The sequence below is a fragment of the Empidonax traillii genome, unplaced genomic scaffold (assembly GCF_003031625.1).
Source record: "Empidonax traillii isolate 1590-97213 ecotype Southwest subspecies unplaced genomic scaffold, ASM303162v1 scaffold81:size2596050, whole genome shotgun sequence".
NCBI classification, from domain to species: Eukaryota; Metazoa; Chordata; class Aves; order Passeriformes; family Tyrannidae; genus Empidonax; species Empidonax traillii.
Window position 1 is genome coordinate 2,518,941 of NW_020955274.1, and position 18,002 is coordinate 2,536,942.

An 18,002-nucleotide genomic window follows, 5' to 3' on the forward strand; every position below is an offset into this window, starting at 1 on the left:
CGGAATGGGGGAAAACCCGGACTGGATTTCTCCCGGAGTACGGAATGGGGGAAAACCCGGACTGGATTTCTCCCGGAGTACGGAATGGGGGAAAACCCGGACTGGATTTCTCCCGGAGTACGGAATGGGGGAAAACCCGGACTGGATTTCTCCCGGAGTACGGAATGGGGGAAAACCCGGACTGGATTTCTCCCGGAGTACGGAATGGGGGAAAACCCGGACTGGATTTCTCCCGGAGTACGGAATGGGGGAAAACCCGGACTGGATTTCTCCCGGAGTACGGAATGGGGGAAAACCCGGACTGGATTTTTCCAGGAGTGCGGAATGGGGGAAAACCCGGACTGGTGCCCCTAAGGACGGCGCCGCCCTGACCCGCGGTGCTCCAAGGCTACACCAAAGACGGTGCTGGGGTGACCGGAATGTGTCCAGAGCCACACAGTGATGGCGGCGCGAGGCCCCCCTCCGCCACAGAGAGGCGCCTATCCTACTGCCTGACCTCCGCCCCGTCCCCGAGCCGCACCCCGCGCTCGCAGCCCATCTCACTCGGCGCTTCCCGCTGTGGGGACGGGGCGAGGCGCTCGGGGGACAGAGCGGGGAGCTCGGCGGCCCCGGGTGCGAGCGGCAGGTTTGCGGGCGGCGGCAGGCACCGGTGCGGGCAGCCCCGGCCGTGGCGCGAGGCCCGCCGGCGTTGCTCCGCCCCGCCCCGCTCCCGTCCTGTCCCTGTCCCCCCCCGTTCGGGCCCGCCGGGCCCGTAGATGGTGCCAGGATCTCTCCCGTGAGCCGCACGCGGTGGCAGGTGCAGCTTCAGGAGATCCCCGGCGTGAGCGGGGCCCGGCAGGGCGACCGTGGGGTGGGGTGAGTCAGAGGGACACGTTTCCTGCCAGCGTGGATTTGCTCTTTTTCCCGTTCCGGGCTGGTCCTTGCCGTGTGTGCTGGGAAGGGTGGAGAGGCAGGGGCGAAGGGCCGGGTGACGGTGTGGTCCCAGAGCTGTGGGGTTGGGTTGTGCTGAGAGGGGCGAGGGGGTCCCCGGGGGTGAGCCTGAGCATTGGTTTGGGGCTTCAGGAGCCCGGGGGGTGTTTGCAGCTCTGCCAGGGCTGGAGCGGGGCTGGGCCGTGGGACAGACGGGGGGAGCTGGGGGAGGGTTTGGGACTCCCTGGAGGGAAAATGGGGCTGGATGGAGCCACGGGCTCGTGCTCGTGGGCACACGCTTGTCCAGGGCGCTGAGATCCAGTCAAACTCCAGTTGCCCTCGTGCCCAGGGATGTCTGAGGGATTGGATTTCCCTGAGGCTTTGCAGGAGAGCAGGCATGAGAGGAAAGGCGATGCCAGAGCTGTGTCCCACCGGGCTCTGTTTCCCTCAGAGGACAGAGAGCCTGTGGGCTGAGGTGAGATTGCGGGGAGTGTTGGCATGAGCATGCCAGGGAAGGGGGAGCTCGGAATGCCAGGAGCTGATGGAACCATTGCCTTGGGTGTGTTTAGTTTGTGTCTGTGGGAGATGGGATTCGGGCTGGAGAGCTGTGGTTAGGAACAAGGGGTGGAGCAAACCTGCTCCGTGGATGGGTAAGGAAGGACGGACGGAGTAGCAGGGAAGGGGAGTATTTCCACACGGTATCAGCATTCCCCCCCGGTTGTGGGATGGAGCAGCAAGGGAGGGTGGGGGTTGGGGTTGGCCTGGGCTGGTCAGGATCAGCCACAAACAACCCACCAGACCCCTGAACCCTCCATGGACACTTCCAGCCCAGCAGCAGAAACCCAAGTCATTAATTTTCAGCAGAGGACAAATTATTGGTACTGGCTTATGATCTGTTAAGAATTTCCTTTGGAATGATCAAGCAGAGAGTATATCAGTGCAAAGCATCTCCTTTGGTCTTTTTTTTTTTTTCATTTGTAATTTCCTCTCTGGCTTCAGTGAATTTTGTGTGCTCCTGTTATGGAAGCAGTGTTTTTATCTTGAAATGTGGGGTGCTTTGGCTTGTTTAGGGGGTTTTTTTTTCCACACTGACTCGGGCCTTTTGTGCATAATCCACATTGTCCTACGGGACTGCTTTGGTGCTGGGTCAAAGAGAGAGAAGGGAAGTGGCTTTTCCTCCTCTGGAATGTTTCCAAGCAGAAGTGGGACATCGTCCTGTCCCTCCCCAAAGCTCTGCAGGCACATGGGAGTAGCTCAGGGCTGGACCAGTTCTCTGAGACAGAACCATGGGGAAGAGGTTTAAGCATTAATAACATCTCTACTCTCACTTGGTTGCAAAGATTGGGTCCTGTAGTCCCAGAGTGTTAAGGAAAACAAGAAACTCCTGTTCTTCCTGGCAAACCTTTTGTTATTGCTTGTGCAGTCTTTGAGTTCTGTTGTCTGATTTGCTGTCCAGCATCTTTCTAAGAGAAGCTGTTGGAAATTTCGAGGTAGGATTAGAATTTGGGTCTGTTGCCTACCAAACTGCCTTCAAATCCTGATGGACTGATGAGTGCTCTCAGCAAAGGTTATTTCTCAAGACTGAGTCTGAATTCCCTCAGCTCTGGTGAGGAATTGTGCAAGCAAGGCCTGTGTGCCCATGGATTTCTCCCGTGGGTGTCACTGTGGCAGGGCTGGGACAAGGACTCGTGCAGGGACCAAGCTGGCACTGGAGCTGTTGGCACTCTGAGCCATTGCCCAGGTGTGGTTAGAGAAGATTTTGGAGGCTGTTCCCAGGATTCCATTGGTAGCTGGATCTCCCTGCAGCTGCAGCAGTTGGGGAGGGTTCTTCCTTGTCCAACCTAGTGGCTTCTGCTCATCAGCCTGGCACAGCCTGGGGCAGGTTTGCAGGGAACTGGAGCCAGCACTGGCGGGGGCTCTGGAAAGCAGGGAGCTGGAGGGATTGACATTTGCAAAGCTGAGGTGAAGTTTGTCAGAGCAGCAGAACATTCTCATTCTTGTGGAGTTTGTGGAGTCCGTGTGGGTGCCCAGGAGAACTGGGTCAGAACTGGGTTTTGTGGTCAGAAAGCTGCATCCCTAAATTTGGCAGGCTCTGTGTGATAGAAGTGAAGTGGTAGCCCCAGAGGCTGATGGTTTCTATCTCCACGTATCCCTAGGATGCTGCTAATCCCGAGGGATCTGCTCTGGGTCCATGCTGGAGCGCCCTGGTGTCTGCAGTCCCTGAGCCCCCAGAGACAGAGAGAGCCCCGGCCCAAGTGGCCTTTGGCACCTTGTGTGGAATGTGGGGTGAGCCTGGGAGTGTGCAGAAGGTGAGAGTGAGGGCTGTGCTCCAGACTGACGCCAGGAAGGGCAGTGTTTCCCTGGAGGAGGGGAGGTTTGGGCCCACAGGCAGAGTTTGAGGAGGGTCAAGGCGACAGATGCTGCTCCCTTTTGTTGCCTGCTGAGGTTTTCTGCCCCCCTGGAGATTTCCTGCCGGGCTGCGGCACCACAGGGAGCAGAAGGGAAACCTGCCCATCCCATGAGCGCTGCCAGCCTTTGTCCCTCTGTTTTCCCTCCAACCTGGGAATTTGCTGCTGTCACTGCTGAGGCCCCCACACCTGGGGGTTGTGTCCTCCTTGTAGCCCTTCCCAGCCCCAGCCACGAGCTCCAGTTGTGCCTGTGTGTGTCTGGCAGTGTCTGCTGGGACTGTGCTTCCAGTGCATCATCCCTGGGAAGATCCTGTTGTTCTAGACCACTGGGGACAGTTTGGGCTCATCACCTTCAGAGCTGCATTGGAGCAGTCCCTGACAAGAACAAGGAATGTGAAGTTTTGTCCAAGTGCTGCTTTCGCCCCCCACTTGACAGTGTGTGCTTCGTGTTGGAGGTTGTCCTGTATTTGCACTGCAGAGAACGTGCCCTTCTCAGTTCAGCCCAGCCCAGCCGATCCCAAGGGCTCTTCCAGGAATATTTATTCTTTACTTCTCTTTGGGGTACCTTAATCTCCAAACTGCCACAAACAATTACTTAATTTCTCCTGGAGAAAACCAAGTGCCAGAGGAAGTTTGCCCAGGAGCCCAGAATTGTCTTTGGAGCAGAGAGTGCTGAGAGCTCCCTGTGCCTGTTCCCAGCCTGGCACTGTCCACAGGGACACACAGGGCAAAAACCATTACAGGGAACAAAACCCCTTCCTTCCAGAGGGTTTGTCCTGTGCAAATCAGACCTGGGGCAGCAGTTTGACTTGGGACATCCATGAACTGCTCTTCCCCCAGAAAGCACCATCCCCGTGGGCATTAATGACCTGCCCTGTGCCCACTGCTCACTGTGCACCCAACTGAAACCAGAGCAAGTCTCGCTTTGCTTGGAAGAACTTCAAATGACTTTAAAAAAAATAAATTATCTCTGCTTTTTTTCCTTCCAGGTGATGGACTTGCCTCTCTGGATGTGTGCTGAGCTCTGGCTGCAGGGGACTGTCAGGCCTTGGTGGTGGTGCATTCATGGTCTTCTCACTAGGAAACTGGAAAGAAGTGTTTTCCGAAACCTGTCCCCTTCTTTCTGCCTTTTGCTGATAGATCTTCTCCTTCTGCCTTTGAAGTTACAGCCTCCTTGCAGCTCCCAACTGGCAAAACCTGGGGTGACTCAGTGGGGACAGAGGTGACATTTTTATCTGGAAACTTGGGGTAATTCCTAGGGGATACAGCAGCTGTTTCAGTAGGAAAGTGTGTTTAACCCCATTGGCCCAAGCTGTGTTTGCACCAGCTGGGGCCAGAGGTACAAGGCAATCCAAAGCAAGCCCTGCTTGACCTCTAAATCCTAGGGAAAGTTTTCCAAGCAGCTCCTTGAGGACTAAAGATACATTAAAATGGAACCAAGAGCACTGAGAAGATTCTTGTGAATCTCAGTATTGCTGTCCTAGAATTTTGAACAGGTTTTGAAGCTGTTGATGGTAATAGTGGCTTTTTTCCTTTGGACGAGTCCCTCGGTAGGATTTGGGGTTTCTTTGGGTTTTGACTCCCTCCCAGTGGCCCTGACACCGACCAGGAGCTGGCAGGACAAACAGACTGAGAGCTCCTGGCAGGCACAGGGGGTTTCCCCCAGAGTGGCTCCAAGTGCTGCCCACCAGCCTGGCCAGGTGGGATCTGCTTTGGCTCCCAGCTTGTGCCAGAGCCAGAAGGTGTTCTGTGGATTGGAATGCGGATCCAGTAGCTTCATCTCCTGGAGATTGCCTGGGCAGCTGATCCACTCTGCCTTGTGTCCTACTCTCAGTTCCTGCCCAGGCAGAGCCAGCCGTGCCAAGGGCACGAGCACTTCCACCCTGGATAAGGAATGGGGGACTGGCTGCTGTAGAATTCACCTAGAAAGTCAAACAAGGGGGATTGTTGGAGGATCTGGCTCCTTAGGGAACCTGCTGGGAAGAGAAGCACAACCCCAAATCTCCAGCTGTGGGTGGAGTCGTGGAACGTAAACCAGCACAAAGCGATACCCCAAAATGAGCCTTGGGAGAGCAGGACCAAATGAGGGTCACTGTCACTATGGAAAGGCAAAAGGAATTGGTTGGAACTTGGATTGTCCCCTTGGGAGGTGCTGGTTGCTGGGATTTAGAGAATGCCCTGCCTTAGACTGCCGAGATCTTCCAGTGCACCGGCTTTCGCCAACACGGCAGCACAAAGACTGTTCTCTGCGTGGGGCCAGAGGCTGAGGGATCTGGGGTTGTTCAGCCTGGAAAAGAGGAGACTCAGGGGAGACCTCATCACTCTTTACAACTCCCTGAAAGGAGTTGTAGCCAGGTGGGGGTCGGTCTCTTCTCCCAGACAGCTCTCAGTAAGACAAGAGGGCACTGTCTTAAGTTCTGCCAGGGGAGGTTTAGGTTGGATATCCGGAAGAAATTCTTTACAGAGAGGGTAATTAAGGTAATCAGGCATTAGAATGGGCTGCCCAGGGAATTGGTGGATTCTCCATCCCTGGAGGTTTTTAAGGTGAGACTGGGTGTGGCACTGAGTGCCATAGTGTAGTAACCGCGGTGGTTGTGGATTAGGGGTTGGACTTGATGATCTCAGGAGTCCTTTCCAACCCAGCTGATGCTATGATTCTATTCCCTCTCAATTTTCCCTTTATTCCCTCTCAATTCCCCATCATCTTGTCCCTATTTCCCCTCTATTCTCCCTCCATTCCCTTTCTTTTCCCTCTCAGTTCCCCCTCTATTTCCCATCTGTTCCCATTTTATTCTCCCTGAATTTCCCCTTTATTTCCTCTCAGTTACCCCTCTATTCCCCCTCCATTCCCTCTCTGTTTCCCATCTGTTCCCTCTCCATTCCCCCTCCATTCCCTCTCAATTCCCCCCTATTTCCCATCTGTTCCCTCTCTATTCCCCCTGAATTTCCCCTTTATTTCCTCTCAGTTCCCTATCTCTTCCCTCTCAATTCCCCCTCTATGTCCCCTCCATTCCCTCTCAATTTCCCCTTACTTCCCATCTGTTTCCTCTCCATTCCCCCTAAATTTCCTTTATTTCCTCTCAATTCCCCCTCTATTTCTTGACTGTTCCCTCTCCATTCCCCCTGAATTTCCCCTTCATTTCCTCTCGATTCCCTCTCTCTTCCCTCTTGATTCCCCCTCTGTGTCCCCTCTATTCCCTCTCAATTCCTCCTCTATTTCCCGTCTGTTCCCTCTCAATTCCCTCTCTATTCCCTCTCTATTCCGTCTCAGTTTCCCTCAGCAACTCTGCTGTGAGCCTAAAAAACCAAAATTAGCAAGAAATTTTAACAATAACTCCACAATTACTTTGTATTGTCAGATATCTACATGAAAAAAATTACATTAAATGTTTAAGAAAGAACAGAGACCTCCTGTAAAAAAAAAAAAAAGTTGAAGAAAACCACTTAAAGTCACTGTAAATTGGTTAAAGTCATTGGTTTAAAAAAAAAAAAAAAGAAGACACTGGTCCAAATTTTCACAAGGGATGAAATTATATGTACATCGAGTATGACTGTCAGCATAGGCAACCAGGCATACACAGGCAGCATGGGAGATGGCCAGGTGGACTGCAGCCATCCATGGTACCACCTTCTTGTTAATGGCATTAACAATTAATGCAAACAGCACTGACTGCATGAACTTGTAAAGTCCATTTGTGGAACACGCATAACCTAGTTCCACAGATAACACAAATAAGCATGATTCTTCTCTAGTATGGTTTGAACATTATGCTTAGAAAAGTGATTTGATATATCCTTTAAAGGACTTATACAAGATTTTCATTAATTTCACTTCAAATAAGGTGGAATTCCCACAGAAAATATGCTTAAGGATATCTATTTTTATTTGAAGCAAGAAAGGTGCATGTGTGTTTGAAGAAACATATGAATTCAGGTTCATATCTGAATTTTAAATTATTATTAAGTAACAATGAACTTCATTAGCTTCCTGTGTACATTTAAATTCTAGTTTTAAATACAACTTTTGGTTTACATATAATCTAAATAATTTTCAAACCCACAAACTAAAATCTTTTGATATATTCAATTTTTTTATCCTTAGTCATATAAAAAATAATTTATATGTGCAAAGTAACTAAGCATGAAATTTTAAAACCCTCAAAATTTTAAATGTGGCAAGTGGTATCAAATTTGAAAGTCTTTTGGTCTTTTAGTGAAATACAGCTATATGATGCTCAGCTAGCAGTCTTAGCTGAGATGAAAGGACATTTAAAGAGCTGAAGGAACCTTTACGATTTTCTGAACGAAAGGATGTGGGGTCTGACCTAGCCTCTGGCATAAACTACAGCATGTACAGGTCTTACAGTTTTACTAGTTTATATTGGGCATCCCAGGGACTGTCAGAGTTCAGCAAAGAGAAGATGCAGCAAGAAAAGGGACTGCTATCACTTTACGGTAACATTGCAACTCATTTGCACTGCACTGGAGGCCACCAGTGGAGAGATAGCAGATGGCTTACAGTGGAACTACTGGAAAAGATTTTGTTATATTAATATCTGACTGAAAATACACAGATATTTCAGTGTCCTGGGTAAATTAAAGTGGTACGTTAGCTAATTCCTCTAAATAAATGTGTGCTTAAATGAAAAAATCAAAATATATTTTGACACAATTAATCCACAAACCAAATGTCACCTTTTAGAGAGAAAATAGTATTCATGTAATACCACATGCAAGTTCTCAACAATGGTGAGCTCACTTACATTCTCCCTACATTCTGCACGGCAAATGATTATTCCTGGTATTTATATTGGATGAAACTATATGAAAAACATGCATTGCTGTTTAGTTTCCTTCCTTATACATTTGATTAATTATTTTTTATCAAATTTTTCATCTTAATTAATAATATCATATTGTGCACACAGACACTTAAAGCCACAAATATATGCTGGGTCAAGAGTAACAGTTCAAAAATTTCCAATTTTACCAGGACAAAAAAAGTAAATGTAAATGCATAAAAGTAAAGACACAAATGTATTTTGTTTCTTACTAGAAATTAAACAAAGGAGGTACATTTTTAGAAACAACCACAATTTCCACGAACATTTATAAATATACTCCAAACACCTTCTTGCCTAGTCCAAATGTAACACATTTAATTCAGTGAAGAAACTTAAAGGGAAGTTGAAAATGTATGTATAACATCATTTAAATTAATATGGACATTAAAAAAAAATTAAACTGGATCAGAATGCAAGAATTTTGGCAAGTCTGGAAGACAACAGAACAATAATGTAGAGGAAGCATTTTTTTCCATAGACCTATTACAGATGAAAGATGCTATTTCTTTTCCTTTTTTACCCCTCCACATCATGATAAAAGTGTTATCTTTATTTAAACTCTAATTCATGAAAGGAGGGTACACATACATGGATTTGAGTGTATGATTTTATTATTTACCACACTGAATGATATTATACCTGATTATTGTGAGGCACTGTTAGATTAACCTCAGAACAAAAGACTTTTATATGCAGGAAATCAGTAGGAATTCCAGAATCCTGCATAAGGATCTCAAAGAGAGATACTAGGACTACAGTCATGCAGAGTTCTCCACATGAACATGTGTCCACATGTGAGGACCAAAGTTTTTACTTAGGTTCTAATGCTTCAGTAGAAAATTAAAAATATTTCATAGATCTCCAGAAAACAAAGACTCATTCTGGAAAAAAAAAAAATCTTCCGCATAAACAGCAATTTCAATATTGTATCAAGAGAAAACATTAAAAAGCTTACTGTTAATTACAGCACATGAAGTTGAACCTACCTTTCTGCCAGGCTAGTCAGGGCAAGGAGAGCACCCAAAAGGACATTGCTGTCTTGGGCAGATAACAAATTTACTAAGGTCTGGAAAATAAAACATGAAACAAGGTAAGTAAACATAAAGTATAATATTTTCTTTTACAACTTAAATACATATAAGAAATATTTACTGAAAAGCAAAAATTAAGATACCAAATCCTTTCACAAGTTAGAAGTCTTAGGTATTTTCAAAGTACACTTAAATATACATTTAAAACCTTAGAATACACCTAGTTTTAGGACAAGCAAGGACATTTCTTCTCAAAAAATCAATTAGTATCTCTTTTGACTGCTGAAGCATCTGTCCAACTTATACCACTGTAAAAATTAGTTTCTGTGTAAGACACTTCAGAACCCTAAATCAGGCCTCGTGAAGCAAACCATTAATATTCAGCTTGCATTTAAACAGCACAGTAATTTAAGGCCCTGCACATATTTCTGTTCATGATTTATATCTAAGTAAACTTCATATTTATCTAGGTTCTCTAAAAATAGGTTATCTGATATTATCTGATCACAGTTGCCTATGATTTTCTGCAGCATGATAAAATCATGGAACTCTAGTTAAAATTATTTCGATCTCTACTGTTTCTCAGTTTAGCCACAAATCAGCAGTGGTTAAATACAGATCCTCAGACTAATGGTAATGTATAGCATTATGCCTGGGCTGTCACTGTCTACCTTGACAGTATTCTTTTTAGAATACCTTACACAGGAAAAATCATAGCAGAAATTTATATAAAAAATATCTTTAAAATCTATTTTTAAATTATGTAAAACTATTTGTATAATAGTAACATGTAACTCAGGACAGCGTAAACATGAGTACTACTTTTTATATTAAAGAGTTTATCAAAACGTGTAAAATCTATATCAAACAACCAAAAACCATGTATCAGACCAATCAATTTACATAGAAGAAATTATTTTTATTACATTATTAATACATCTCTAAAACACAGAGATTATGTTACTTTACAAGCTTGACAAGGTAAGGAATTTAGTCACACCTAAGTCAAATCTGAAAAGCATAAGTCATTCCATTAAGTAGGTAATTGCATATAAATAGCAACTTTATAAAGCACTTTATGTGCTGCACTTGCTATAGCCCCTTGTCTTTGATTTTTAACAGCAGCAAGGTTTTGGAAAATGTCTATGGAACTAAAGAAGTTACATAAATTGAGTCTTTACCACTTAATATTTTCATTGTACCAGTTAGATAACAAAGCCAAACACTGCATAAGTTCTTTGAACTGTGACTAGCTAATTTTACTCATTTCCATGCCTAAAGAGGTAAAAATTTCTTAAATATTTAAATGTAGAAAAACAAGATGTATTTTTTTCACAGGAATTTCAGTTTTTATTTGCGTGCTGATGCCTACAATGATTCTAGTAATATCTTAATGACCACCTCCAGTATTCTAAACATTTTAAACCTCACACAAAAAGTTGTAAGCAGCCTTATCGTGTCTGATACCAACTAGAACACTTACATGTCATGTTGACCAACTTGTCTACATCGTGCTGCTCCTCTCCATAATTCAGACAGCTCTTTGCTACTGTTTCCATATACTACAAGTAGAGACATAAAGTATACAATCCAAAAAAAAAAGTTTTAAGACTTCATAAACCCAGAATGTTATGCACAGAAATAGCCTGTAGGTGGTGCATCTGTTTCATGAAAAAATGTTCTGTAATGAATAGTACATAAGGACAGTTGCTTTGCACACTTTTGTACACTAGTGAAAAAGACCACACCATCTGCTTATGTGCAAACAGAGTAATGGATTCTCTTCGCTCCATAAACTAGGAATATATGTACACTGCTTTTTGCAGTGTTTTTCATTTCAAACATCATAAAGTGACATGCAACCTAATGGGCAAGGGGAATTCTGCCTGAGCTAGATTTTCAATTTGTCGTGGTTTTGCCCCCTCAGCCTATCCCTGGGGCTGATGATGGTTTTGTCCAGGTAATTTCCGGACAAAAAGACCAATCAGAAGTCCAGGAACGCCTTTGCTAATTACATCTTCAAGAAAACGGAAGAGAAGGTTGTTGGCGCAGTTGGAATGAGAGTAGCAGCCATGTAGGGGAGAGGAGTACCGGGCCCGAACAGGGCCAGACTCCCTCCTCCCCCAGCTTGGGCCGGGGGGGGAGCAGGTGCAGCACTGAAGTTCTCCCTTCTCTCTTGTAAGAGAGTGAAGAAAAAAAAAAGTTTAAAAGACCGACTGCTTGGACAGAAACCGCTGTGGAAGAATTCCAGTCGAAAGATAACGGAGCTTCCAAGGTCGGAGTTGGCAGCCGAAGCTGCAGCAAAGAAAAGTAAAATGCGAAAGGGGGGAGGCTTGTTTCCCCCCTGCCTTTCTGCTCTCTCTCTCCTTAGCAGGGAAAAGACTGAAAATAAATCCCTGCCACCTGTAAAAGTTTGTTAGAATAAGGAGACCTCCCATGCAACTGATAAAGAAGTCTGTGGATGTACCAAAGAGAACCAAGGCTTCATGAAAAGGACTGAAGTGAGGCAGAGTCCTGGTGGAGATTTGCAACCCTGAGGGAAACTTGTGTTGGAGCAGTGACAACTCAGGTGAGATACTGGATCCGTGCGTGTGTGGATCTATACTGCTGTTGAAGATTTTGTGACCTTGAGAAATCTCATGCTGGAGCGAGATGGCCCATGTGAGATGCTGGAATCCGTGAGTGTGTGGATTCGTACTAGACCCATGCCGAGAAGTCTATCAAGGACTGTTCTCCCATGGGGAGGGACCTCCATAGGGAAACAGGGGTGGACTCTTAAACCATTAGCCCCTGTAACCTTATGGAAGAAGATCCATAGTAAGCAAGTGTCCCCTTGCAAGCCTATGGAAGAAAAACCTTTCGGGACCTGAGTAATCTCCATCCTTCAGTCTTAGCCCAGGAGGGGGGTAAGCCCAGCCCTGGAAGCCAACACAGAACGAGAGAGAGAGAGAAAAAGTTCCAACTGCAATAAAAGTGTGCTGCTGCTAAGAATCTGCTACTAGAAAGAGAAAACTGGAACTCCAAAAATACAGAATAAAACTACTTCTTCTCCTTGGACTGGTATAAAAGGGAAGAAGTATTTTTGTGTATATATATATAGCACTTCAACTTGGGTAGGAATTGTTATAGATATAATTCTTTAGTTTTTAATTTATTAGTAGTTTTTATTTTACTAGTAATAAATGTTTATACTGTTTTCCCCAAGTCCTGTCTCTCTTTTGTCTGCAAATACCTTCTCTCAACTAGTAGTAATTATGTGGGGGGTGGAAAGCAAAATTGACCCAGAGCAAAACCACGACACAATTCCACCCAAGCTGTGGAGTACCTCCTACAGAAAGATGGAAAAAAAAAAAACTAGTCAAAATATGGAAAATACCAGAAAAAGAGACTACTAGAACGTAAATGCTTTGTTTGTCCTGGAAACAAACTTTGTGGAGAAACCTTGACTCCAGTGGTCAAAGTCAGTGGATGCTTGAAATGCTTAGCACTTTCAGATTTAAGAATTACTTTAAGTAAATAGATAAAAACAGAAGTGAAATTTTAAAAGTTCTAAAACTGTGGCACTCAGTTTTCTTCACTTACTAGGTTATGGGAACTTTACATATTTATATGATAAAGTCAAGTACAGAGCCTAGGGCCCAGTGGAATGACCCATCCATCTGTTATGGAGATTTACAGTTTGTTTGTTAGGGTTAGCAACAACAGACACTACGTAAGAAATACCAGAAAATAAGCAAATTATGCAGTAACAGTGCAAAATCACTCTTGAAATCTGTTTGTTTGCAAATCACATCTTCACATACAGAAATATAGGCACATACATATAATAAGTATGCATTCATAAGAACAAATGTCTTTATACACAAGCACCAACACAGCTTATATGCACGATGCTTATATGCATTCTCTTATCCAAGCAAGAAACAAGATTTTGATATATACTGACCTGATAGCATGGATCCCTTATTAACAATCTCAGGCAGATCAATACTCTTAAGAAAATGGATGGACAGAGCTTGAATAACCCATTCCCTGTAAAAGAAATGTTCAAAACATAAACCAAGTGCAATAAAATAGTGTTTAAACAAAACAGTTTGATTCAGGAATCATTTGACTAGAAGATTAGTGAGCTACAACAACTGTTCAACATACTATACTATAGAACTTCTAGTACTGCTTATATTCAAACCTAGTAGCAGCTATAAATAAATTTATTTCATTATATGAGCATTGCCAGCCATCACTTATTATCACTGAACTGATGCAGGAAAGTACATGCTTATCTCAGAACAAATTTAGTGTGCTTTGATATAAGGACACTTTAAGTGTTTGGATCAAGGCCCAAAGGGCAAAAATAAGAGAGAAACCACACAGCAAACTTCAGTGCACAAAACACACATATATAAAAATATGGGTGCTATAGAAATATAAATGGCTTTAGTTCAAATGTTCTTGAAATAGGATTGTATTTCCATATAGAACTTCCTTCTTTATATTCCTCCACACAATTCTCCAGCTCAAGGCTTGGCAGGAAACACAATCAAATTTGCAGATTTGCACAAAGCACCCAGGGGCAATAATCCTGCATAAAATACCAGTAACAGAATCACAGTTTCCATTGTCTGTTGAGGGTATATAAACTCATTTTTCTATTTAAAATAAACCTAAAATTAGACATCTTTGCTGTGTGTTTTTGTTGTTTTAATTGAGAGGATAGAATCTGTTTGGATAAGTTTCCAAGAAACAGAAGTTTATGGGACATGTCAGTTCTCTTTCTATTTTATCATTTGCAGTTGGGAATGATGCCAATAGCTAAAAATACGTTGATAAAAATAAATGTTTTACAAGTAACTGCTAACAAAATCTCAGGCCCTCTGCCAATATTCTGCCCCAAGAAATACTATTTTTCATTATGATTCCATAATTGGCATCTTCAGAACAGCACTGAACTTGAGAAAAAAAACAGCAACCATATACCTGTGAGCAAGATCTGCAATTCAGGTTTTAAAGTAACCCGAAGATACTGCCATGAGGCACAGTCATTCTCTGAGCCTGGGTAACATTTGAGAGCCTCTTCTACTATAGTTACGTTTACAATACACACTACTAGATATACCAGTGTATATCCAGCTTACGCCAGCAGGATTTTTTCAACCTCAGTTATCCACTTTATCCAAACTACTTACGCTAAGATGATCACAGCCTTCTCATCAACAGAACCACCTGCAACCAGGACTTCTGCACACACAGCGATGCCGGTAAGGAGGGGGGATTTTATTCTTGCACCCAAACAACATTGTGATGCCAGCCAAAGCATGTAATGCAAATCAAGGTGACAGTCTATGGCTCTGACACACAGAAGTGGCAGTAGTTCCAAAGAGAAGACATATGGGGTTTGCATACCTACTAATACATGCTCGTTTCATTAACCTTACCTGGGTGCTTTCATTTTTAATACAAGAGGCTCATTTTGATATATCTTGTTATTAACAACAAGAATCGCCAAAGAAAACCAAAATATAAGCCAAGGGTGCCACAACGTAAAAACAGAACTTGGGAATTCACAGTGTAAGCTATTCTTAGAATATTTGGTAAATGAAGCTGAGACACTGACCTCCCATTGGTGAGTACTGATTTCAGGTGCAAAAAAGAGGCACTAGATTTATAAATCACTTAAATGATCTGTTTTAAATTCACTGGCAGTGACATAATCAACAATGAGATCCCTAGTTCCCCAGCTCATTTTGAATAAAGGTCTAAGCAAGGTATGTGATTTTTTTAGGTTCTATAAATTCCAGCAGTTACGCATTAATACTTTCAAGTGCTCTAGGATTCCTCCTTTAAGCTTCTGTACCACTTAAGGTTTTTGTTTGGGCATTAAAAAGCAAAAATACAACACAGTGCAGTGTAGTAAAAGAAATCCTGAAAAATGCATTTTTTTTTCCCAGAAAATACCTTTATCTGCCACCACTAAGGTCTTGCACTTTTTCCTCACTTAAATAAGAGTAGCGTTAGAAAGGGATTTCCTCTTCTAATCCTATAAAACACAGAAGTACAAATAAATATGAACAAATGGCACAAACTCATCTGAATTTTATGAAAACCACTGGCCTGCCAATAAAGGTAGCAGTTCATCAAATCCAAATAAAATCAGTAAAATAAATTAGGAAAGCAAATCGTAGATTACAGATACTAGATATGGATAAATGATCAAGGAAACATAGCAATTGTTGGAATTTTGGTCATCCAAGTTTTATCATATACTGAGTCCTTCCTTATTCTGTCCCGCTAACCTGAGCATTTGCTCCCCAAAGCCAAAACAGAAGCGTTTGTTTAAAACTGAGATTATGAAGAGATGTGCAGCAGGTGATTTCCACACAGAATTGTATTGTTGAAACAACATGCAATATTATCCATGCATCTTCATTCTTCGCTTAAGGCAAGCAAGAGTGGACCTCCTGCTTGGATAGGAATGTGTTCGATATACTGACCTGTGAGTAAGTCTGTTCTTGACTAAAGCCATAAAGATATCTTGAAACAGCCTATGTTTGGGATGTTTGCTAAAATTTCTCTCATTCTTGTAGGTCACACTAATGAGATAGGAAAAAAAAAGGAAAATGCTGAATTGCAAATTAACTTGCCACAAGATAATTTTAGACTGCCAAAACATAATATTAGCAAGAAAAATTAGGAAATAACATATCAGCAGTTACCATGGAATAGCATAACTGCAGATTGCCAGACATTAATAGTATGGAAGAACAGTCTTTCTCATGCATACTTTGTGAGTATTATAATGGTATAAGTTTTCCAAATAAAGAAATGATCAGTATTTAAAATTAGTATATTAACTCCCAACACTATACTCTTTTGAGTGGGAGTAAGTGTTTGAAACTTACAAAGGCAGAAACATTCACAGTTAGGTTTAGAAAATTAAAAATACATGATTCATATCTCAAATACTCAGTTAATATCAAAGTATTTAAGTATAGACATAAGTACAAATATAGATGCCTTCAACACCTCAACAAGCTTTAGATACAAGGATATAAAGACACCTGGAGAAACAACAGTGTCATCATATTCACTTTTTTTTTTTTTTTTCCTAAATTTTTCAAGCTGGGCAGCTTCTGTTGATTCTTGCCATTGACCACTGGGTTTTTGTCCACTGCTTTTTATTTTTTGACAAGCTCTTGTCACACTCGTTTGAACACTTCCAAAATATATAGCTGGAAGCTAAGGAGGAAAGGGATAGTAGTCATTAGGCAAACACTGCATTTTAAGTTTTATGAGAATATTATCAAGCAAAAGTACCTTTTCTCAAGTTCTGACTTGAACTTCTGAACTATAACTTCCCATTATAAAATAGGCACAACCCCTGTGAAACAAAACTGAGGTGGTAGAAAACTGATGCAGAGCTATACTGGAAAACAAGTACATGGAGATAAACAAAATGTGAAGAATGGTGTCTTTTAAAATTGATAACATCAAAACTCAACAAAATATGCAACACACGCTCATTATCTATGCTCCTTACCTGTCCAAATTCTACAATTGCACAGCCTTCACATATTTTTTAGGTAGCAGAATTCATGTCTCAGTTTTTGGCTCAGAAGCAATTCCAGGCCTCTAACCAGTTAAAAAGTGCACAACTCCTACCTCACATGGAGAATCCCTAAGTCATTTTGTCATATCTTTTTACAGAACAGAAAGGGAGAAAATGTTCCAGCATTCCGAAGACTCACACCCATCATCACATGCTGATTTTCTTTGCTTCAAATGGCAAATAAAAGCTTCACTAAGTGAGCTGAGGTGAAGGAGACTTTACTGCATCCTGTAAGTTTCATGCATTGATATTTATGCCCTGAATATTTTTAGCTGAAGTGTTATTCTCCAAAGACAAACTGTTTATGGTTAAAATGCTGATCTTATTTTATATTTTTAACACTCTCCCCTTTGTTGTAACTCACATATCTCTAAGCCTACCTTCTTGTGACATTGCGGAAGGGCATGGAGGAGAACAAATCTGCTAGACTACTTGACTGTATGCAACAATAGCTGCATAAAACCTGCTCAAGATACAAAACAAAGCAATTTTTTCCCATTAAAATAAAAAAATATATGGTATAGTAAGATGGGAGGAGGAGCAGTTTCATTCTTTTACCCATTCTAAATGGGACTTGTCCCATACAGTAGGTCTAATGTTGGGGGAAAAAAAAAAATAATCATAAAAGAACATGATGTTCTAAGTATATGCCACAAACCATAATTACCATTAATTACAATTCTAAAACATGTTTAATAGCAGTTATTGAAAAATACCTGTTCGTTCCTTGACTGAACATTCAAGAGAAACTGAAGTCTTTTCAGGTCAGAATAATCCCTAGGAAAAACCACAATAGCATAAATACATGTGTTAATAGTTACATAAAAGTATTTCCATAAGAGTAAAGAAGGTCAACAAGCAACGACGCTACTGGCAGAAAATAAAGTTTTCTGGTGTTGCCTAGTGTCTCCATTTTGTGAATTTACAACTTCTCCAGAATGCCTTAAATCAACAAAGGTGTAAATAAACTTTGTGACCAGAGTAACAGTCGTCATGTTTATATTGCATTTCAAATTAAAGCATTCTGCTCTGGCAGCCAGTGCAAATTCCACACGAGTCGTGCTGAAGTTCAAAGTAAAACGTCAGATACTATACCTCATAGAGATCCCATGAGGTTTTCTGTCTGTTGCTTTTTCTGTGCTCCTCAACTTTTTGTCCTGATCAGGCATTATGTATCACTATTATCATTATGTGGCTAAAAACT

At 42.5% G+C, this 18,002-nt stretch overlaps 1 protein-coding gene across 1 annotated transcript in view; it reads right to left on the reverse strand.

Moving 5' to 3' along the window:
- Window positions 1-18,002, reverse strand: part of NEK10 (NIMA related kinase 10) — an 88,456-nt gene extending 70,454 nt beyond the window's left edge. Inside the window, 12 exon segments of the mRNA XM_027880951.1 lie at window positions 8,013-8,100; window positions 9,149-9,227; window positions 10,268-10,335; window positions 10,676-10,754; window positions 11,079-11,096; window positions 12,497-12,520; window positions 13,139-13,192; window positions 13,194-13,224; window positions 15,684-15,782; window positions 16,298-16,428; window positions 17,515-17,575; window positions 17,894-18,002. Of these exon segments, the coding sequence (XP_027736752.1) occupies window positions 8,013-8,100; window positions 9,149-9,227; window positions 10,268-10,335; window positions 10,676-10,754; window positions 11,079-11,096; window positions 12,497-12,520; window positions 13,139-13,192; window positions 13,194-13,224; window positions 15,684-15,782; window positions 16,298-16,428; window positions 17,515-17,575; window positions 17,894-17,967 (806 nt within the window). The 5' untranslated portion in view covers window positions 17,968-18,002.